Source organism: Salmo salar, chromosome ssa01 (genome assembly GCF_905237065.1).
Source record: "Salmo salar chromosome ssa01, Ssal_v3.1, whole genome shotgun sequence".
Lineage (NCBI taxonomy): Eukaryota > Metazoa > Chordata > Actinopteri > Salmoniformes > Salmonidae > Salmo > Salmo salar.
In genome coordinates this window covers 160,779,960-160,803,292 of record NC_059442.1, presented here as the reverse complement: position 1 = coordinate 160,803,292, position 23,333 = coordinate 160,779,960, and the positions used below count along the sequence as shown (strand labels likewise).

Sequence of the window (23,333 nt, the reverse complement as noted above, 5' to 3'; positions counted from 1 at the left end):
TCGCTGTTCTTCACAGTTGGGATGGTGTTCTTCGGCTTGGTTATTATGATGGTCATTATGGCCAAACAGTTATATTTTTGTTTCATCAGACCAGAGGACATTTCTCCAAAAAGTATGATATTTGTCCCCATGTGCAGTTGCAAAACATAGTCTGGCTTTTCTATGGCTGTTTTGGAGCAGTGGCTTCTTCCTTGCTGAGCGGCCTTTCAGGTTATGTCGATTATAGGACTCGTTTTACTGTGGATATAGATACTTTTGTACCTGTGAAGATGCTGGATTAAACAAGATCCTTGCTGCTGTTCTGGGATTGATTTGCACTTTTTGAACCAAAGTACGTTCATCTCCAGGAGACAGAACGTGTCTCCTTCCTGGGCGGTATGACGGCTGCATGGTCCCATGGTGTTTATAGTTGCATACTATTGTTTGTACAGATGAACGTGGTGCCTTTGGGTGTTTGGAAATTGCTCCCAAGGATGAATCAGACTTGTGGAGGTCTACAATTTTTTTTCTGAGGTCTTGGCTGATTTCTTTAGATTTTCCCATGATGTCAAGCACTGAGTTTGAAGGTAGGCCTTGAAAAACATCCACAAGTACACCTCCAATTGACTCAAATGATGTCAATTAGCCTATCAGAAGATTCTAAAGCCATGACATCATTTTCTGGAATTTTTCAAGCTGTTTAAAGGCACAGTCAACTTAGTGTATGTAAACTTCTGACCCATTGGAATTGTGATTCAGTGAATTATAAGTGAAGTAATCTGTAAACAATTGTTGGAAAAATGACTTGTGTCATGCACAAAGTAGATGTCCTAACCGACTTGCCAAAACTATAGTTTGTTAACAAGAAATTTGTGGAGTGGTTGAAAAACGATGACTCCAACCTAAGTGTATGTAAACTTCTGACTTCAACTGTATAGGCCTATCAATAGATAGATCCAGGCATTCATAATGTCATAGTTAAATGTAAACACGCATAGGGCTCTGTCTCTCCCTCTCTCTGCAGTAGATCCGAATTCTCCACGCAAATTCCATTCTTAATTTCTGCCTCGTCACTGTCGGTAGTGCGCGTTCCAAAAAAAAGTGGCCCCTGAAAGTGCCGCTTGCTGCTGCATAATTAAAGGGAGGAGAGGAGACTGAGCATATCGGTCGGAATCACCCTATATTCATCCCAGCCCCCACCTATTTAAATGCGTGGAGTGACTGCTGTGTTGTGATCATCAACCGCTGGCGACGCAGATAAGGATGGGGATGGTGGAGGGGCTCTTAGACCATGCGCGCGGGTAAAGCAACATTCTGTCACTCCAATGGGTTAAAAGAAACTACACGCATACTCTTGTTGATGATAGGATATAAACTTCTCAAAACGAACGAAACCGCCTGAACAGAGGCACTTGCGTGTATGACAAGAGCAACTGCTCAACATTTTGCCAAGGGCCAGTGCACACTACGTACGTTACCCATTTTCTATGTGTTTGTTATACGACTATTGTAGTAAAGCCAGTTGTGTCACTATACATGAGTGTTGTTACAAAATTGTAACGTGAAACCACATTCTCCCGACTGCACCAGTCTTTGGAATTATTTGTGGGACCGATGCTATTCATTTCGAATCCACGCGGAGGAGCTCGCTCTACACCACTAAACGAACCATAATCCACAACATTTGTCACAGTGGGAGGAGAACGCTCTCATTTTAAAGCTTTATATAAAAAATATTTTCTAGATCGCTTTTTGGAGATGAAACCACGACCAAATTATCCAAATAATAATCGAAATAGAGAGATAATTAAAAAAGCACAATCAGATCTCCATTACCCGTTTGGCTAAAATGGCTACATTAATTGTAACCTATATAAAACGCATTCTGATCTTTATTAGTCGTAGTATCCTAAAATCATGCTAAACAGTAGTCTAATCTAATAAAACTGACGCGCATAGTGATGCTTTCTACTTACGACCTACCTATACCAAATTATTATGCACAACGGCAAATGGAAAACAGCGCCGGCAACCGAGACTTGAAAGAGTAGCCTAGGCTAAAGGTATAGCTGCGTTTATGTGTTGGACGTAGCCTACTGCGCTATCTCAAATTGAGAGGAGTCGAGAGGTTTCGGGTTGGAATAAAAACGAGGGAGACAGGGAGAGAGGAGGAGGGATGGGAAGCGGAATGAATGAGGAGGGATGAGGTTGGGGAGGGTGGCGAGGGAGGGAGCAGCGAAGCCGAGGTCAGCCTGAGGTGCCGCTACATAGGCTTTCTAATACCTTCATTCATTGATTTTGAAGAACACCACCAAGTGGCATATAGCGGAGATAACACGACTGCAAGTTTTGGGGGGGGAATGCCTGGCAAAAAAAGCTCAGAGCACACAGCAAAATCCCAGTCAGCAAGAGTGTGCACTGCAACCAAGCACACGTAGACAGTCAGTCATATGTGAGTTTGGACTAGAAATGAACCACTGCCTTTTCTCAAATGGACCAGCTTTAAACACAATCTCTATTAGAAACAAAATATATCCTGCATTGTTACAATGCTGCACTCCACATGATTCTAACAACCAATTCGTTCAAATGGTATCAAAACTCACAGGCTACTTTTGTTTTGGATTTACACCGTCCCCCCCCCCCCGTCCCCCCATTTATCAATAACCTGAAGTTAATAGCCTAGTCCAAAAAAGCAGAGGCCTCGTAGACAGTCTTTAGACTACGAGGCTCATGAAATGAAATGTAGTAGCCCCAAATACATAATAAATGTCATGGATGTCTTTGTGTTGATAACCAGGCCTTTCTGATCTAGCGGAAGTGTTAAAAATTGCCGTTGATACATCTGCATATCTATTAAGTTACCCACAGTGGTATGAGGAGAGGAACTGAATGGTGTATGCAACATAAGAATGAAGGCCCCCAATCCTATTTTGTAACACTGGTTACAGAATAGGCCTACATCTCTCCCTTATTGCAGCATGTGATTGACTGTCTCAATAGGGACAGAATCCCTCAAACATCAGGTGATTATGGCTCTGACTGTAGTTTCAGGGAATAATAAACATATGAGACAAAATATGACTTCCAACACAGTTTGGGCAGCATACCATTCAAACAATAAATCAAGGAAGGAGTGGATTTGTTTTAAAATTTTTATTAAGATTATAAATTCTTAACAAATATGTTCTAAAACAGTTTTACCCGGTGATATACAATTTAATATGCACAAAAATACAAGAATAGCAACAAAATATGGAGAGGACGAGTGAAAGACATCTTTATTTCAGTACACATAGTGCTTATAATGTGTGGATGTATGGCAAAATTATGAGCTTGCCTTTTTAGAACAAAAGGTCTTAACATTTTTGAAAACAAAACTCACAAAACCAAGCCATGTTGGCATCATGAATTACTGTGAAGGCTTGATCAGTAACTTTTTGTTATAGGTTCAGGGGGAACGCTCAACAGATCGAACTGTCAAAAAAATACCTGGATTGATTCGATTACACGTGCATTCTGGGATTTGGAGGAATTAATGGTTCTGATCAGAGATGAGGTGGGAAGTTGGGTAGCCTACAACAAGTACATCAATAGAGAGACGCAGCAAGCTGGTTCAGTTAATGCACCCACGAGTTTGAGAGGGAAATTTAAGTCTGAGCCATTGCGCCTTCACCTGTCAATTTATGTGTGGTCAGAATGTGCCATGTAGTTTCCATGTAACATAGCATACTACTGGTGTCCGACTCTTAAGAATGAGTTTCGATATCCAAGGTTTAAATATCAACCCAGAAATACAAGATATTAAACCAAGTACAACACAACAGTACTTGTGTAGCATATGTTTAACTTTTTGTTAGTTGTTTACCGTATTAAACCACTACGCACAACAAAAGCATGTTGCAAAGCCATCAATGGACACACTTTTCTATTTAGCCTGGAGCCGAGGCTACATTAAATGCTTGCTATTCAGTCACAATACTTGTGGAGCGTCTTAAAAACGATACATTGTGTTCAAAAGTGTTCTGTAGGAGAGATCAAATCAAAACAATCCGCGAGCGAGACATTCAACCACTTTCAATGTTTGCAACAATAGCTAGCAGTAGTATGCGTTGGGTTTAAGGCAACGAAATCAACTTCGTTAGATAAAATTCACAACTACCATGTACAAATGTGTTATGTAGACATGTTCGGTTTAAAAGGAAACGCCTGCACATCATGTAGCACAACCATCTCTCCGTAAAAACGAGTTAACAAACAAAAACTGTTCAATGTTTAAATAGCATTTCTTGCAAAAATAAAGTCAATTTGATTTAGACTTTGTACAATTTCATAAAGTGTTTGATTCTAGTTGACCATGGAGTCAAAAAGCTACAATAGCTCTAGTCCATGCCCCTAGGCTCGCTAGGGCTTGTTTGCTACAGAACTGTCCGTTCAAGGCTTGCTCAAAGTCCGCCTGTCTGCTCACCAGCCCCGAAAACCCCGAGCCGAAAATCGAGATCAGATTGGAAATGTTTGACGTGTCCAAGTGTTCCGAATTTGCGTAGGAACAGTCCTCGAATTTCGCCCTTTTACATGGCGTAAAATCCGGTACATCCTCAATATCGGATATATAATATTCAAAGTCAACCTTGCGTTTCTTGGCTGGGGACTGTGCGCCCTGGCAGCACTGTTGGAACGACGCGCAGCAGTCCTGGTGAAGGTACCCATTCTCCACAGTGGTCACTACGTGCGTGTCCAGATCGAGCACTGTCGTTTTGTTGCAGTGTAGGTTGTTGTTCACCGTGGAAAAGTCACAATTCGATACAGGGTAAGCCTCCGCACAACAGCTCCGGTAGAACGAGGGCTCTGTCTCCTTGCAGACCTCGTCGCTTTGGAGAGAGAGAGGCGCGGAGCAGGCGGATGGGGCTTGGATATGCGTTGACTGCACTGCTGTTAGGTGGCTTACTGGCAGCAGCGCACAGCAGAGACTCGCCGGTTCGCTCACCCCGTCGTTGCCGCAGCAATCCCCGCTCTGCTCCTCGCAGTCCTCGGCCAAATCCAGCGGGTTTAACTCCTGGATCTCGTTGCAGACGGTCATCACCTCCTCGTACTGCTGCATCCTGTAGATCTCCGCGTACTTCTCGTTCATGTAAACCTGTCTGGCGTTCCTCAGTACATAGGAGACCAGGAGGTTTTTGTGCAGCTTGATGCCTCCTCTCTGCGTCCTGGAGTTGTGAATCTTCCGTAAGGAAATTGAGATTAGACTTTGTGCATCCACTGCACACTCCATCGTGTTGATCATGGTGGTGATATAGTCGTTTTCGCTCCTCTCCGACTCAGAAAAGCGACTTTCTCTCAGTGGAAGTCACGATATTTCGTTCGGGGGCGAAGGCTTAAGTCAGCTCGGTAGTGAAACATTGAACACGGCTGTCCGCTTCCCTCTGTATGCGAGCAAGCAATCATTTGCTAGGGGTACTTAGCCAGAGTATATATATTTCGAGGAGGAGTCGGCCCATCTCCGCTTGCGCCAATGAGGACCCGGCCTCCCTATTGATTGACATGCAAACTCCACCCATATGTGGTGCTCAGGGCCAATCAGACAGAGGCGGTTCTTCTGTGCTATTCAAATTCCAAACTGACTACCAAACTGGAATGCTCTCATGAGACTCACTGGGCTAGAGCGCCTGGTCAAATAGTAGCGTACGTGTGTGTCTCTGTGACAAGCCTACATGAGAATTCAACTTTTCTGATAGATTCATCTAAACAAAAAAATGCCAGTAATATATAGTACATGAATCTTAAATAATGAATTCGTTTCAGATCTTAATTCTGCCACAAACAAAGAATAAAGTCTAGGCAACTTAACATGAGTGTTTAGAATAATAAAATAATTCATTTCTAATCTGATTGATTCATTCATTGTTAAATGATCTGTTTTCATTTGTATTATTACTTTGTTTTTCCCTATGCATGTGATACTGCATCTCTATTATAATGTTATAATAGCAATAAGGCCCATAGCCGTGGTATATTGGCCATATATCACAAACCCCGAGGTGCCTTATTGCTATTATAAACTGGTTAGCAATGTAATTAGAGCAGTAAAAATATATGTTTTGTCATACCCATGGTATACAGTCTGATATACCACGGCTTTCAGCCAATCAGCATTCAGGGCTCGAACCACCCAGCTTATAATAAATAATGGTACATGCCGTTGAAATGGCTTTTATAAAATGATAATGAATATTATAATGTTGCAAGCCACCTCTGTGCATTAAAAAAAAAACAAGCCAATAAAGATTCAGATAACCGCAGACTGACAGACAGCCTACATTCAATTTCTACTTACTTATTATATTATTATTTGCGTACCATCTCAGTTTATATATTGACATGTATTAAGAATAGTTATATCAGAGGGAAGTAGAAAGTAGAGTTGTTCCATTCTATTTTATTATATTATTTTCTATACTGTAATATTCTATACTTTTCTATTTTATAGAATGAGAATCTTTTCTCACAGTCTTTGGCTATCTTTACATTAATAAGATATGTGCAGTAAGATCTGCCTTTCTTCAATATCAAATATACAACTTTTCTGTTTACACTATCCTTACATTAGCCTTAGATGTGGTGTGACCTTAATTATCTCTGTGTCTCATGCATGTCTGGCCAATGTATCTCATGTTGAAACATGCATGTCTGGCTAATGTATCTCATGTTAAAACATGCATGTCTGGCCAATGTATCTCATGTTAAAACATGCATGTCTGGCCAATGTATCTCATGTTAAAACATGCATGTGATGTAGTGCACGTCTATCCAAGGTAGTGCATGTCTGATCATCAAACCAGAAAGCTGTATATTATGTATTGCATCCCATTCATGTCAAACATATTTATTTTTAAAGAAATAGGATTTTTCATTTGAACAGTGGGCATTTAAAAAGGCCTACAACCCACCTGGACAATGAATAGGGTCATGACCCACATTTTTTTGTATAAAGGCTTCATAGCTTATTAATGACGATATCAAACAGTGACACCTGTAACATAGTGTTACCCAATATCAGAATTCAATTCAAAATGACCCACCTTATCCACACCTCAGACACCTACTCTCTCTCTCTCTCTCTCTCTCTCTCTCTCTCTCTCTCTCTCTCTCTCTCTCTCTCTCTTTCTCACACACACACATAGCACCTCCCCCTACCCCCCTAGACACACCTCACCCAGCTACCTCTTATCTCCCTCCCTCCCTCAGCTTGGAAGTGGCGTGGAAGGGCAGAGGGAGTGATGGGGGAATCATGCAGATACAGCAGATCTATTGCAGCGCTGCCTCCGATGGTGCTCCTGCTCAGCTCCTCCTCCTCAGACAGAGAGAGTAACGCCACTGCATCTTAACAATGCTTGAGAACCCAGGGCCTTTCTCTTCTCTTAGCTATGCATTGAGATAGGGGAGGGTGGGAAGAAATCAATAACTGCATGTGTAACTAAGACAGACTACCAAATTGGAATGGTGATAAGCCTACCAACCACAATGGGATGGGGTATGTGTGGTGAGTGTGTGTGTGGGAGAGAGAGAGTGTGTGTGTGGGGGTAAGAGAGAGTGTGTGTGTGTGTGTGTGTGTGTGTGTGTGTGTGTGTGTGTGTGTGTGTGTGTGTGTGTGTGTGTGTGTGTGTGTGTGTGTGTGTGTGTAGAGAGAGTGTGTGTGGGGGAGAGAGAGTGTGTGTGGGGGAGAGTGTGTGAGGGAGAGAGAGAGTGTGTGGAGGAGAGAGTGTGTGTGTGAGAGAGAGAGCGATAGCATGTGTGTGTGGGGGTAGAGAGACAGAGTGTGTGTGTGTGTGGGGGAGAGAGAGAGAGAGAGTGTGTGTTGGGGAGAGAAAGAGAGAGAGAGCATGTGTGGGGGAGAGAGAGAGACAGAGTGTGTGTGTGGGGGAGAGAGAGCGTGTGTGGGGGAGAGAGAGACAGAGTGTGTGTGTGTGTAGAGAGAGCGTGTGTAGGGGAGAGAGAGAGCGTGTGTGGGGAGAGAGAGAGAGAGTGTGTGTGGGGAGAGAGACAGAGTGTGTGTAGGGGGGTTAGAGAGAGAGAGAGCGTGTGGGGGAGAGAGAGCGTGAGTGGGGGGAGAGAGAGCGCGTGTGTGGTGGGAGAGAAAGAGACAGAGTGTGTGTGTGTGGAGGGAGAGAGAGAGCGTGTGTGGGGGAGAGAGAGCTTGAGTGGGGGGGAGAGAGCACGTGTGTGGGGGAGAGAGAGACAGAGTGTGTGTGGGGAGAGAGAGAGAGAGAGCGTGTGTGTTGGGGAGAGAGAGAGAGAGAGTGTGTGTGGGGGAGAGAGAGACAGAGTGTGTGTGTATGGGGGTGAGAGAAAGAGCATGTGTGGGGGGAGAGCGTGTGTGGGGAGAGAGAGGGAGAGAGAGCATGTGTGGGGGGAGAGAGAGAAAGAAACAGTGTGTGTGTGGGGGGGAGAGAGAGAGCGTGTGTGGGGAGAGAGAGTTTGTGTGGGGAGAGAGAGAGAGACAGTGTGTGTGTGTTTGGGGAAGAGAGAGAGAGACAGAGGTTGTGAGGGGAGAGAGAGAGAGAGAGACAGAGTGTGTGTGTGAGGGGAGAGAGACAGAGAGTGTGGGGGGATAGAGAGAGACAGAGTGTGTGGGGGAGAGAGAGAGACAGAGAGTGGGTGTGTGGGGGGGAGAGAGAGACAGAGTGTGGGTATGAGGGGGAGAGAGAGAGACAGAGTGTGTGGGGGAGAGAGAGAGACAGAGTGTGTGGGGGAGAGAGAGAGACAGAGTGTGTGGGGGAGAGAGAGAGACAGAGTGTGTGGGGGGAGAGAGAGAGACAGAGAGTGTGGGGGGAGAGAGAGAGACAGAGAGTGTGGGGGAGAAAGACAGAGAGTGTGGGTGTGTGGGGGGAGAGAGAGAGACAGAGAGTGTGGGGGAGAGAGAGAGACAGAGAGTGTGGGTGTGTGGGGAGAGAGAGAGAGAGACAGAGAGTGTGGGGGGAGAGAGAGAGACAGAGAGTGTGGGGGGAGAGAGAGAGACAGAGAGTGTGGGGGGAGAGAGAGAGACAGAGTGCATGGGGGAGAGAGAGAGACAGAGAGTGTGGGGGAGAGAGAGAGACAGAGAGTGTGGGTGTGTGGGGGAGAGAGAGACAGAGAGTGTGGGGGAGAGAGAGAGACAGAGTGTGTGGGGGAGAGAGAGAGACAGAGAGTGTGGGGAGAGAGAGAGACAGAGAGTGTGGGGGGAGAGAGAGACAGAGAGTGTGGGGGGAGAGAGAGACAGAGAGTGTGGGGGGAGAGAGAGAGACAGAGTGTGAGGGGGGAGAGACAGAGTGTGTGGGGGAGAGAGAGAGACAGAGAGTGTGGGGGGAGAGAGAGAGACAGAGAGTGTGGGGGGGAAGAGAGAGACAGAGAGTGTGGGGGAGAGAGAGAGAGAGAGACAGAGTGTGTGTGAGGGGAGAGAGAGAGACAGAGTGTGGGGGGGAGAGAGAGTGTGTGGGGGGAGAGAGAGAGACAAAGTGTGTGTGAGGGGGAGAGAGAGAGACAGAGAGTGTGGGGGGGAGAGAGAGAGACAGAGAGTGTGGGGGAGAGAGAGAGACAGAGAGTGTGGGGGGAGAGAGAGAGACAGAGTATGGGGGAGAGAGAGAGACAGAGTGTGGGGGAGAGAGAGACAGAGTGTGTGGGGGGAGAGAGAGAGACAGAGAGTGTGGGTGTGTGGGGGGAGAGAGAGACAGAGTGTGTGGGGGGAAACAGAGTGTGTGGGGGAGAGAGAGAGACAGGGAGTGTGGGGGAGAGAGAGAGACAGAGAGTGTGGGGGAGAGAGAGAGACAGAGAGTGTGGGGGAGAGAGAGAGACAGAGTGTGGGGGAGAGAGAGAGACAGAGTGTGGGGGGAGAGAGAGACAGAGTGTGTGGGGGAGAGAGAGAGACAGAGTGTGGGGGGGAGAGAGAGACAGAGTGTGTGGGGGAGAGAGAGAGACAGAGAGTGTGGGTGTGTGGGGGAGAGAGAGACAGAGTGTGTGGGGGGAAACAGAGTGTGTGGGGGGAGAGAGAGAGACAGGGAGTGTGGGGAGAGAGAGAGACAGAGTGTGTGTGTGGGGGAGAGAGAGACAGAGTGTGGGGGGAGAGAGAGACAGAGTGTGTGGGGGGAGAGAGAGAGACAGAGAGTGTGGGTGTGTGGGGGGAGAGAGAGACAGAGTGTGTGGGGGAAACAGAGTGTGTGGGGGGAGAGAGAGAGACAGGGAGTGTGGGGGAGAGAGAGAGACAGAGTGTGTGTGTGGGGGAGAGAGAGACAGAGTGTGGGGGGAGACAGAGTGTGTGGGGGGGAGACTGAGTGTGTTTGGGGGGGAGGGGGGAGAGAGAGAGACAGAGAGTGTGGGGGGAGACAGAGTGTGTGGGGGGAGACAGAGTGTGTTTGGGGGGGAGGGGGAGAGAGAGACAGAGAGTGTGGGGGGGGACAGAGAGTGTGGGGGAGAGAGAGAGACAGAGAGTGTGGGTGTGTGGGGGGGAGACAGAGTGTGTTTGGGGGGAGGGGGAGAGAGAGAGACAGAGAGTGTGGGGGAGACAGAGTGTGTGGGGGGAGACAGAGTGTGTTTGGGGGGGAGGGGGAGAGAGAGAGACAGAGAGTGTGGGGGGAGACAGAGAGTGTGGGGAGAGAGAGAGACAGAGAGTGTGGGTGTGTGGGGGGAGACAGAGTGTGTTTGAGGGGAAGGGGGGAGAGAGAGAGACAGAGAGTGTGTGGGGGGGGGGAGACAGAGTGTGTTTGGGGGGGGGGGGAGAGAGAGAGACAGAGAGTGTGGGGAGGGGGGGTGAAGCATTTCCCTGCTGGCCCTTATTGAACAAGGTATGTGTTTTGAAAGGTGTGTTTTCGATACGGAATCCATCACAGAAAGTGTACAATTATCACACCTTGCCAACACTTCTCTACACAACACCACTACACTGACCCAATACACACACACGCACACACACACACACACACAGACACACACACACATCAATGTATTTCTGGTGATTATTTGAGGTGTTGTAATAACTGATATCATAGCTTTTTGTTGGCAGTGTTGCAGCTCAATAACATGATCCTTAGGGAAAGAATCTGTAACACTTTACTTATAATGGGTATAATGGGTATAATGCACTATGATATGTTATAAGCATCTATAATGTCTTGTGACTCAGTCAAAATGGCTACTATTAAGTCAGGAGCATTATGAGATCATAATATGACATTATAAGCTCACGACAATGTTACAAAGTGTTGCCAAAGCATATCCATCTTCAAATAATATCAATTATCAGGATTATTATATTTTTAATTTATGGTGGTTCAAGTTTATCAAGTTTATACATTGCCTGGCTGGGCTGATGAGACAGTGGATTGCGCAGTCAGATGGAACAGAGTAAATAGGCATTTTAACGTCATAGATTTAGCCGGTGGTAACTTGTGGAATACACACCATGTGGAAGGGGGTTTTAATAACCAATCAGCATTCAGGATTAGACCCACGTTGTATAAGCAGAAACAACCCATATCCCCAGTCCCTGCACCACAGGTACTCCATGTAGATCTGAAATAATTGGATAGGTGTAAGCATTATGGATGTAGCTCCACTTTGCTCTCTGATAGGCCAGATACTATTTTGCCATGATGTTCACACACCTATCCAATCTAAAGGGGTAGTGGTCAGGCTTGTTTCTGGACATGGCCAAAGTCTATTTGCTTTAGACTTATACAACAAAACTTTAATTACATTTTGTTACTTGTGTAATTACATTGTTACTACACAGGTATAATTAAGCAATAAGGCCTGAGAAGGTGTGGTATATGGCCAATATACCACGGCTAAGGGCTGTTCTTAGGCACGACGCAACGTCGTGTTTTGTCATACCCATGGTATACAGTCTGATATAACACTGCTTTCAGCCAATCAGCATTCAGGGCTCGAACCACCCAGTTTATAATAGCAACTTAATGTATAGTGTCAGATAAACAGTACCACTTTACTGTAGGTGTTCTAATAAGGCCTAATGAATGTATAGTGTCAGATAAACAGTACCACTTTACTGTAGGTGTTCTAATAAGGCCTAATGAATGTATAGTGTCAGATAAACAGTACCACTTTACTGTAGGTGTTCTAATAAGGCCTAATGAATGTATAGTGTCAGATAAACAGTACCGCTTTACTGTAGGTGTTCTAATAAGGCCTAATGAATGTATAGTGTTAGAAAAACAGTACCACTTTACTATAGGTGATCTAATAAGGCCTAATGAATGTATAGTGTCAGATAAACAGTACCACTTTACTGTAGGTGATCTAATAAGGCCTAATGAATGTATAGTGTTAGAAAAACAGTACCACTTTACTGTAGGTGTTCTAATAAGGCCTAATGAATGTATAGTGTCAGATAAACATTACCGCTTTACTGTAGGTGTTCTAATAAGGCCTAATGAATGTATAGTGTCAGATAAACATTACCGCTTTACTGTAGGTGTTCTAATAAGGCCTAATGAATGTATAGTGTCAGATAAACAGTACCACTTTACTGTATGTGTTCTAATAAGGCCTAATGAATGTATAGTGTCAGATAAACAGTACCGCTTTACTGTAGGTGTTCTAATAAGGCCTAATGAATGTATAGTGTCAGATAAACAGTACCGCTTTACTGTATGTGTTCTAATAAGGCCTAATGAATGTATAGTGTCAGATAAACATTACCGCTTTACTGTAGGTGTTCTAATAAGGCCTAATGAATGTATAGTGTCAGAAAACAGTACCGCTTTACTGTAGGTGTTCTAATAAGGCCTAATGAATGTATATGAAATATACCTAGTGTCATCCTTTACTGTCAAGGTTAACAGGCTACATTGATAACATACCATATTTGAAAACAACAAATAATAACCTGCCATGTGACTGTCAGTTATTTGGAAACATGAAGATAGTCACTGTTTTCTTGTTGCTATTAAATATTCCTTTTAAATTGCTCCAAAGTATTCCCTTCGGAAGATTGCATGTTTTTACTATACCAAACTGCACACTTCTACTTTTGCAGTGGAACTGTCAACTGTTAACACAACACCTAAACCGTTATGCCAAGAGGTCCAAACCGCTTTGTTCTGTACATTTAATGTTATTAGTGCTTGACCTCCTCAGATGCCACTCTATACGAAATAAGTTGAAAAAGTAAGTTGTTTCAGATATCTGCACCTTTCACAAATCTATGAATTGTACTGTTGAAACTAATTGCTGGCACCCTTGAGATTGATTATAACAACCTTGCATTCCAAATGGCACCCCTTTAACTATTAGTGCACTACTTTTTGACCAGAGCCTTATGGGCCTAGTGCACTACCCTATGGGCCCTGGTCAAAAGTAGTGAACTAAACAGGGAATAGGGTGCCATTTGGGACGCACAGCTCTACACAACAACACTATTCTCTCCAATCCTGTCTACATTCCCTTCTATTTCTGTCTGTTCTGAATAACTCCACCGTACTATAATGCTATTTTTCTGAGGTAAATAAGACATGATTACATTTCTCTCTCAAATGTCTAAATGTTTGTCAACCAACCAAGTGAGGCAAATGTTATAAGTTCATTGTTCTGTTTTGTGTTTGGAACACACTAATCTGAATAATTCTGATTGCCAACCATTTCATCATCAATTCCATGGTGCTGCTCACAGGAAATGGCTCTATTTGCCTACCTATCTTCTTCTACAATTGTATTCAATGTTTTTACCCCATTTGTGCAACCTTCATGCAACCTTTTTCCACTTTGGACAGTGGACTGCTTTGCGTGATGTATTGTTGTCTCTACCTTCTTTCCCTTTGTGCTGTAGTCCCTACCCAATAATGTTTATATCATGATTTGTGCTGCTGCCATGTTGTGTTGATACCATGTTGTTGTCATGTTGTGTTGCTACCATGCTGTGTTTTCATGTGTTGCTGCCATGCTATGTTGTTGTCTTAGGTCTCTCTTTATGTAGTGTTGTCTCTCTTTTCATGATGTGTGTTTTGTCCTCAATAATATTTTTTTAGTATTTTATTTTTGAAATTCTTTTTAATCCCAGCCCCTGTCCCTGCATGAGGCCTTTTGGTAGACCGATTATAATAAATGTCACATTTATTTCATCCAGCTCTCACTTTCTCACGTCAAAATAAGATGTTCATCCATGCTTCTCAAACATCAAATTTCGATGTTGTTCAAAACATCACATTTTTAAGTGTTTAAGGTTACGTTTAAGGCTAGTATTAAGTTCAGGAATTAACTCAGAATTCTTAAGGTTAGACATTAACTCCGAATGGTTAAGGTAAGGGATAGGCTTAAAGCAAAAATATCAAAAACCTCCTGTCGCTGGATTCAAACTTGCAATCTTTGGAATCAGAGGCAGATGACTATGCCCGTCCTCGGACATGGATAGACGTCGAATACTGACTTGTATCACGGGTGACCATCCTGAAAATTTGTACAGATCTTAATGTAAAACGTGTAGTATATTTGAAGTTTAATAAGGCTTCTGAAGTTGTAATTTCCACTTTAAAATTTCAGACTTGATTTTACCTTACGAAAAATGAATCAACCCCTAAAAAATATCAATTAATTATAATCCAAACAATAATTCACATTTCCTGTTGCTGCAGGATAATTTTCTTGCTGTAGCTAACGGGCTCAAATTAAGTCTACATAACACCTATAAACACATGATCTCATGTACTCTTGGCACAGCATCAATCGGAAATGTGGGCTACATCAGTTTGTCAACCCAGTCCTGTAATTCATGGAACCTTAGTCTTTTTGGTTAGTTGCATATAAATAGTCTAGAAATTGGCTATGTATTTGTGATCACCCATGCATGTTAACCGTGAATTTCTGTTGAAATATAAATCTATTTCAGAGACATTCTAAATTAGTGTGGGACTAGCTTACTATGAGTTGACTTGCCTGGGTTTAGAATGTGCAATGGACTTTTTGACATGCGTCTTTACGCATCACGTCAGTCGATTGTTTATTGACAATACAGCAGCCATGTTTTCACACGTGTGTCTTTCATACATGACACCTGTCTTGCAAGAATGTAGTCTTAAACATTTTTATGACTATAACATATTACTCAATGTAACGTTTTCATGCACAAATCATGCACAACTGTGCAGATAAACTGTTTGGAGGTAACATGGAGCTAAATACTTGTTCATCGATTTCATAATGAAATATTATTAAATGCTTTTATATAAGATTAACTACTTATAGAATTCCTGCATCATATGCATGCTTGTTTTTTAACCATAACTCCAGACATAACAAATGCGCTGAAATAACATAACGCGTGAACTCAAACTCTTGCAAGTGACGCAACATGGAATATTAGTGCGATATGACGCCTCATTCGTCAAAAGCCCCCAAAATTAACAGTCAGAAAACTACAAGTCCCGCTTTATGGTCGGTCAATTTTAGGAAACCTCACATGAAAGCATTGTGGGAATTGAAGTTGTGATTTGTCTTACCCTGGACACTCGCAGGCACACCGATGGCAGGATGACTTCAAGGTAAAATATCAGGGGCGGTGCTTGGCAGATAGATGTTTTCTGAACTTAAAGGCAAAGTAATCAACTTAAATATAAATCGGCAGTTGCTGGTTCATAGTGCTGTCAGCCTCCGTTCAGTTTATTTCGGGTCATTTTGGACAGGAAACTTCCACAGGGCGAACCGTGTTTGCAGAGAAGAAGCCTATTTTCCCTCGACCTGTATCTGGTATCTATGTGACTGATTTTGGATAGGTCAGATAAAAGTAACGTTATTGACCCAAATAGCACAGTTCTTTGATTGTTTTTGGTTAGATGTAGATAGCCTTTAGCCGATGCGTCGTAGCCTATGACGATGATGTGTTGTAACCTTACGGTAAGGTTCTATCCTCTGTCTTTATCGAACAATTCATGTTTTATTGCAAGAGTCCTCTAGATAAATAAATATATGTTGTGCAATGTATATCCTCGTCTTGTGATTTCTGAATTTAAAAATCTCCCAATGAGCTCTTTTGTTAGCGTATAAACCATATGATGCGTTATGCTTGTTGATTGATAAGGCTTTGCCTTGTACAATCCCAGCTGTGACATATTGCCGATTTATCACATGCATTAATATACTTTTAATATGCTACCTAGGTTTATGATTAAATAAATACCCACAACATGATCAAGGAAAAATAATAACCTTATATTGTCTCTTTTCAATGGATTATTGGGAAAGATACTTTGTGTAGGGAGCTAAACTACAGCATACATAGCTTGAAAGGGGTTTGTTTTTACATTATTTTAGTCCATGCAAACTCCATAAAACAACCAATAGGAACCATTAAAGGAACTACACCGACTTTAATATTTGTGCTTGGTGAAGTGGCACAGAATCACGAATTTAATAGGCGCGTTTGAGCAGATCACTTTTGTCAAGTCATTGACCATCGTTGGTCACTGCCTATTAAAGATGCGCTATGCAGAAATCGCTCCACCATTTCCTGGTTGCTAAAATGCTAATAGTTTGCCTAATTTCAGTTTATGTGACAAAACAAGCAAGTATAGTGGCGATAATCATTGTACCATCTAAACCTCTGTGAATTATATTTTCCATAACCGACAAATATTGTTGTTTCAGCTGTTTGAAGCTGGTGTATAAAACCCAAAGTAAAAGATACAAAGAAAAAAATGTAAGAATGGGAAGCATAGATATAATGCTTCTTAGACTTGCTTTCAATGATAATGACAGATCTATAACTCACATTTCTGTGTGAGTTTGGTGGCGTTGGCCAAAAAGTTACATATTGCAGCTTAAAGTGTGATGCATTCTGGGGATAAAAATGGTTTGACTTGCACCTACATGTCAACTGCAACTTGAAAAAAAATATTTGAACGAAGGTCATGAAGTTTTGACTGCAAGTTTCTGCACTTGCTCTTTACCAACTTCATCCTGCAGCCATCGCCTGCATTGTGGGAGGCTCTATTGTCAACCAATCAGGAACCAATTTTCCTCGATTTATGTGTACAGTGGACATATACAAATAAATGTGATATTTGAGGCTCTCTCTCACTAAGTGATTGTACAATGTACACCAGGGTTGGGCTCAGGAAGTAAACTGAAATTCCAATTCAATGATTGATAAAAGGGCATCTATTTTCAATGACCTCTCAGTAAACTGAAAAGGAGACTTCAATGCGGATTGAGCCCAACTGTGACGTACACACATTATATTATTATTTCAGTTAGTGTGTGTGTGTGGTATTAGGATACTTCTTTATTTCGACATTGATCTGAGCCTTGCTGTTGAAAACTGCATTAGTGTCTGACTTTCACTGTCGCAGATGCACCTCCTCCAACTCCACTCCTCGACTTTTCATCTACAGTCGGTTGCTTTAGCTTTATCACTCAAACTCGCCCAATGAATTGGATATAGGATTGTCTCTCCTTTCCCCTTTAAGAGCTGGAGACCCTGTCATGGAGGAGGTGTCAAGCCTAGAGGCAGAATTCCAGCCAATTAAAAAATCCTGACCCCCCCTCGTGAGCGCCAGTCAGGGAAAGGGCGGGCTCACGGCTTGAGCTATGTGCACAGTTTCCAAGGAAACAGCACGTCTTGACCTCTCCATATCCCTCCACATCCCCTCCACCCCCCTCCGGCAATGGATTAGTTTCCATGGAGATGTCTCTAGCCGCAAACATGTTCCCATTCCCGTAAAGTGGGTCTAGGAGGCAATGGTCAGAAATACGTTTTCTCCTACCATTATCCGAATGGGACTCCCTTAAAAAACACGCCACTTCGATACAGCTACATCTGGAAGTGACTTTTCGTAGCAGGTTAGGAGAGCATTTTCGCTCACCCTTTTCCTAACCTTGTGCATAGTACTACTGTAACCCAATTGGATGTGCATAGTACAGCTACGCTATAGATGTATGTTATCATTACTCTAAACTGGATAGTAGTTGTGTAGCAGTGAACAACATACATACACTTTAATTGTGTGTGTTTGTGTGTGTGTGTGACTCCTCTGTTTTATATTGTATGTCAGTGTGTGTCCATGTGTGTGTCCGTGTGTGTGTCCGTGTGTGTGTCCGTGTGTATGTCCGTGTGTATGTGTGCATACTTGTTTGTTTGTGCATATATCGCTATGCAATTTGTGTGTGTCTGTGTGTGTGTGTGTGTTTGTTTGTGTGTTTATGTTTGTGTGTGTATGTTTGTGTTTCTGTGTGTGTGTGTTTGTGTTTATGTTTGTGTGTGTATGTTTGTGTTTCTGTGTGTGTGTTTGTTTCTGTGTGTGTGTGTGTGTATGTTCGTGTGTGTGTGTGTGTGTGTGTGTTTGTTTGTGTGTTTATGTTTGTGTGTGTATGTTTGTGTTTCTGTGTGTGTGTGTGTTTGTGTGTATGTTTGTGTGTTTATTTCTTTGTTCTCGTGTAGTGTTAGTGTCATGCTCCACAGTGCTCTCCTGTGTTCGCTACTTTCCCAGGCAGGCAGGCAGCGGCCAGGATGGAATGTGGTTTTATTTTCCTGTGACCTGTTCAGACTCATCTACATGCCTGCCTGTTCATCTGTCTGTCTGCCTCCCTGTCTATCTGATTGTCTGTCTGTCTGTCTGCCTGCCTGCCTGTTTGTCTGTCTGACTGTCTGTCTGCAACTGGGGGTGTGTTGTAGGCAGCGGCCCGCCCACAACTGAAAATCAGCCAGAGAGAGAGGGGGGGGGGGATAGAGAAAACAGGAGGATAAGTGAGTGAGGGAGGGGCGAGGGGGTTGTGGGAGTGAGGGAAATAGAGTGGGGGGGGGGGGGTGTAAATTCATCCGGTGTATATACCTGTAGATTGCATTTGGATTACTGTTACAGTGCTATTTGGGATGTTAGTTGGATTCATTACGACATTTCTTGATTTCTTGTTTATTTTTCTTGTATTTGTTTAATTATTTGTGTATGCGTTTGACATTTTACTACATTGTTAGGCGCTTGTAACATAAGCATATTGCTGCACCCGCTACAACATCTGCTGAACTGTGACCAATAAACTTTGATTTGATTTGATTTAGAGAGGCAGAAAAATGTGGATTGGCTGCTTGTTTGTTCTCTCTCACTCTCTCTCATGCGCACGCGCACACACACACAATGTGTGCACTGCATGTCAGTTAATATGCCCTCTAGAGTCGATTGACGCACCAGTGCGTCACATGGTGACATCATTTGAATATTGAATAGCTCCCCTTGTGTTTATGCTAGAGACTTATCGTGTCTTGTAGTGGTTGCAGCTCAAACCCCTCTTTCCGCTTATTTAATGACATGGGGCTTGTGAAAGCGGCCTTTTTCTACACATGATAGGATCCGGACAAGAAATTAGTCACGAAATCATCTGCCAAATTCAATGTTTCATAAAATAAATGTTAGATTTGAATGTTTTTTTATACATACTGGGTCCTAAAAAAATTTTTAAATGGCTAAATGATACATTTTATGACCATGTTAAAACAATTTTATATGTTAGCTTAGTAGACATGATCTAAGGGCTTAGACTTCCAGTATGAATTGGAGGAAAAACACTAACCTGCCATGTATTGTCATTTAAGGAATGAAGGAGAGTGGAAATGATAGCACATGCAGACTACTGTATTCAGCCTTAAACCAGTGTAACAGCATTTTTATAACCATCGTATTGTGAGCACTCAACATTCACGTTTGTCAGCCTTACTAATGCAAAATTACTTATGATACTTAACTGATTTTTAATAACACTGTGCTTTTTTGCTGGCAGTGCAAACTTTTTTTTTAGGATTTTCCTGCAATGATCATGATAATGTGTTATGTCTGTTTCATTTAAATGTACTTATCGTACATCCATCTGGAATGTAAACACATGCAAAGTAAATGATAAAGTAACCAGTAACCGGTCAGTAAGTGCAGTAATGGAGTACTTGAACAGTTTTTATTTATTTATCTTTATAAGAGATTATGGTAAGTAGGCTGTGTCATGCCCTGACCATAGAGAGCCATTGTTTCTCTATGGTGAAGTAGGTCAGGGCGTGACTGGAGGATATTCTAGTTTATTATTTCTATGTGGGGTTCTAGATTACTATTTCTATGTTGGTGATTTGTATGATTCCCAATTAGAGGCAGCTGGTAATCGTTGTCTCTAATTGGGGATCATATTTAAGTAGTTATTTTTCCCACCTGTGTTTGTGGGATCTTGTTTTGTGTAGGTGCCTATTTGCACTTCACTGTCTTCACGGTTTGTTTGTTCATTTATTGTTTTTATATTTTGCTGAAGTTTCACATTATAATAAGATGTGGAACGCTACTCATGCTGCGCCTTGGTCCAATCATTACGATGAACGTGACAGGCTGCCATGTTCCAACCCCTTTATAAACATGACACATGTTGTCCTGTCTCCAAAAGAGCACTAGTGTAGCCCCAATATAAAGAAAGTTCTGGGAAACAAACTCACGGTGGAGTTAGTTGATCTCTTTATCTTGAGCATCTTTAATCTAAGCATGCGCAGGCCGCCCATGTCAACACTACACACAGTGACAGCAGAGAACACGGGTTGCGTTCGCCACGCAAGCTGTTTTTCTTCTGCTGAGAAGTAGGGGCTGAACTGGGAGAAAGTAGTGCCATTCACCACTGTTGCTCAACCTTTCCAAGCCAACGAATGAGACACTGCAGAAAGGCAGAGTAAACTCAGTATCTTGTATGTTTCTTCTCAGTCATAAGAACACCGTCAATTACCAAGGACTTTAACTTATTTTGATCTTAAAGTATACGGTGCATTTGGAAAAGTATTCAGAACCCTTGACTTTGTCCACATTTTGTTACGTTACAGCCTTATTTTAAAATTGATTAAATAAATGTTTTTCCTCATCAATCTACACACAACACCCCATAATGACAAAGCGAAAACATGTTTTTATACATTTTTGCAAATGTATTAAACATAAAAAACAGATACTTTACTTACATAAGTATTCAGACCCTTTGCTATGAGACTTGAAATTGATCTCAGGTGCTTCCTGTTTCTATTAATTATCTTTGAGATGTTTCTACAACTTGATTGGAGTCCACCTGTGGTAAATTCATTTGATTGGACATGATTTGGAAAGGCACACACCTGTCTATATAAGGTCCCACAATTGACAGTGCACGTCAGAGTAAAAACCAAGCCGTGAGGACAAAGGAATTATCTGTAGAGCCCTGAGACAGGATTGTGTCTAGGCACAGATCTGGGGAAGGGTACCAAAACATTTCTGCAGCATTGAAGGTCCCCAAGAAAACAGTGGCCTCCATTATTCTTAAAAGGAAGATGTTTGGAACCACCAAGACCCTTCCTAGAACTGGACGCCCAGCCAAACTGAGCAATCGGGGGAGAAGGGCCTTGGTCAGGGAGGTGACCAAGAACCCGATGGTCACTTTGACAGAGCTCCAGAGTTCCTCTGTGGAGATGGGACAACCTTCCAGAAGGACAAGCATCTCTGCAGCATTCCACCAATTAGGTCTTTATGATAGAGTGGCCAGACGGAAGCCACTCCTCAGTAAACGGCACATGACAGCCCGCTTGGAGTTTGCCAAAAGGCACCTTAAGGACTCTCAGACCATGAGAAACAAGATTCTCTGGTCTGATGAAACCAAGGTTGAACTCTTTGGCCTGAATGCCAAGCGTCACGTCTGGAGGAAACCTGGTACCATCCCTACGGTGAAGCATGGTGGTGGCAGCATCATGCTATGGGGATGTTTTTCAGCGGCTGGGTCTGGGAGACTAGTCAGGATCGAGGTAAAGATGAACGGAGAAAAGTATAGAGAGATCTTTGATGCAAACCTGCTCCAGAGCGCTCAGGACCTCAGACTGGGGTGAAGGTTCACCTTCCAACAGGACAATGACCCTAAGCACACAGTCAAGACAATGCAGGATTGGCTTCGGGACAAGTCTCTAAATATCCTTGAGTGGCCCAGGCAGAGCCCAGACTTGAACCCGATCGAACATCTCTAGAGAGACCTGAAAATAGCTGTGCAGCGACGCTCCCCACAAGCCCCTGACAGAACTTGAGAGGATCTGCAGAGAAGAATGGGAAAAACTCTCCAAATACAGTTGTGCCAAGCTTGTAGCTTCATACCCAAGAAGACTTGTGGCTGTAATCGCTGCCAAAGGTGCTTCCACAAAGTGCTGAGTAAAGGGTCTGAATTTGCAAAAATATCTAAAAATCAGTTTTTGCTTGTCATTATCAGGTATAGATAATGTGGAAAAAGTTTGATGGATTTAAAAAAAAATCAATTTTAGAATAAGGCTGTAATGTAACAAAATGTGGAAAAAGTCAAGGGGTCTGAATACTTTCCGAATGCACTGTATGTAACTGTGATAATTAGCACTGTACCTACAAGCATCAACCATCTGTGTTTTTCTTCACTCTTCCTGCTTGTTCTTCTTGGTGATGTGTCAACAGTGGGTCATATGCTGCTTTCTGATTGGCTCCCCAGATGTGGTCCATAAACTAGTTAGGTGACTATAAAAGGAAGTGGAGAAAAGAGTAAACATGTGCTGATGTCAATATACTTTTTCAAATTCCCAATGCATTGTTGCCCAACATCTACAATTTAATAAATGTTTTACTATTTAATAACTAATATTTTTGTGTGATTAAAAACCTGTATGTGACTGAAGGTTTTGTGAATAAATGTATCTTTTTCAAGTACACTGTGAGGGTAAATTCCTAAAACCTGCACCCAACTTCATATCTCATGCTTATTTAGTTGAATTGCTACTTCTATAGATTTGGGTTTTATCTATCAACATTTCTTTGGTGTATTGTACATAACGTGATCTTGGTTTGCTACAGATTTTGGACAATACTATGTGTCATACCTGTGTCTGAATCACCAGATGTGAGGTATATAGACCTACACGTTAGGTAAGCAATACAGATTATTGCAGATAAAAATTGTTCGTACAGGATTGCACACAATATTCTAGACCACATATCCTGGAATCATGTCAGTTCTACACATACCATCTCTATTTTAACCATTTTCAATGTCTCACCTGATTTCATGCCTCCTACGTCTCTTAAAGTGAACCTGCCCTACTCTATAAATGAATGTGGCTCATTCGGGTTAGCATCTAAGCTAAAGACAACCTCTGGCGCTCATTGAGTGGAAAACCCTCACGTTTAGCACAATGCTATCATATGTCCCAAGCACTCTAGCAACCCATTAGGGGGTGTTTAATCATCTTAATGAAATCACTTTGTCTAATTAAGACCAAGAACGATACAACTTAGCCGCAGAAGGTTCTGACCTTCTGACTAATGGCTAACTCCAACGTACACTCTTAGAAAAAAGGTGCTATCTAGAACCTAAAACAGTTCTAC

At 42.8% G+C, this 23,333-nt stretch overlaps 1 protein-coding gene across 1 annotated transcript; it reads right to left on the bottom strand.

The window, feature by feature from the left end:
* Nucleotides 1-3,120: 3,120 nt before the first annotated feature.
* ier5l (immediate early response 5-like) lies at nucleotides 3,121-5,437 on the bottom strand. The gene has a single exon (XM_014143424.2). It carries the CDS (start codon nucleotides 5,261-5,263, stop codon nucleotides 4,343-4,345), a length of 921 nt encoding a protein of 306 aa, XP_013998899.1. The 5' UTR covers nucleotides 5,264-5,437; the 3' UTR covers nucleotides 3,121-4,342.
* Between the last annotated feature and the right edge of the window lie 17,896 nt (nucleotides 5,438-23,333).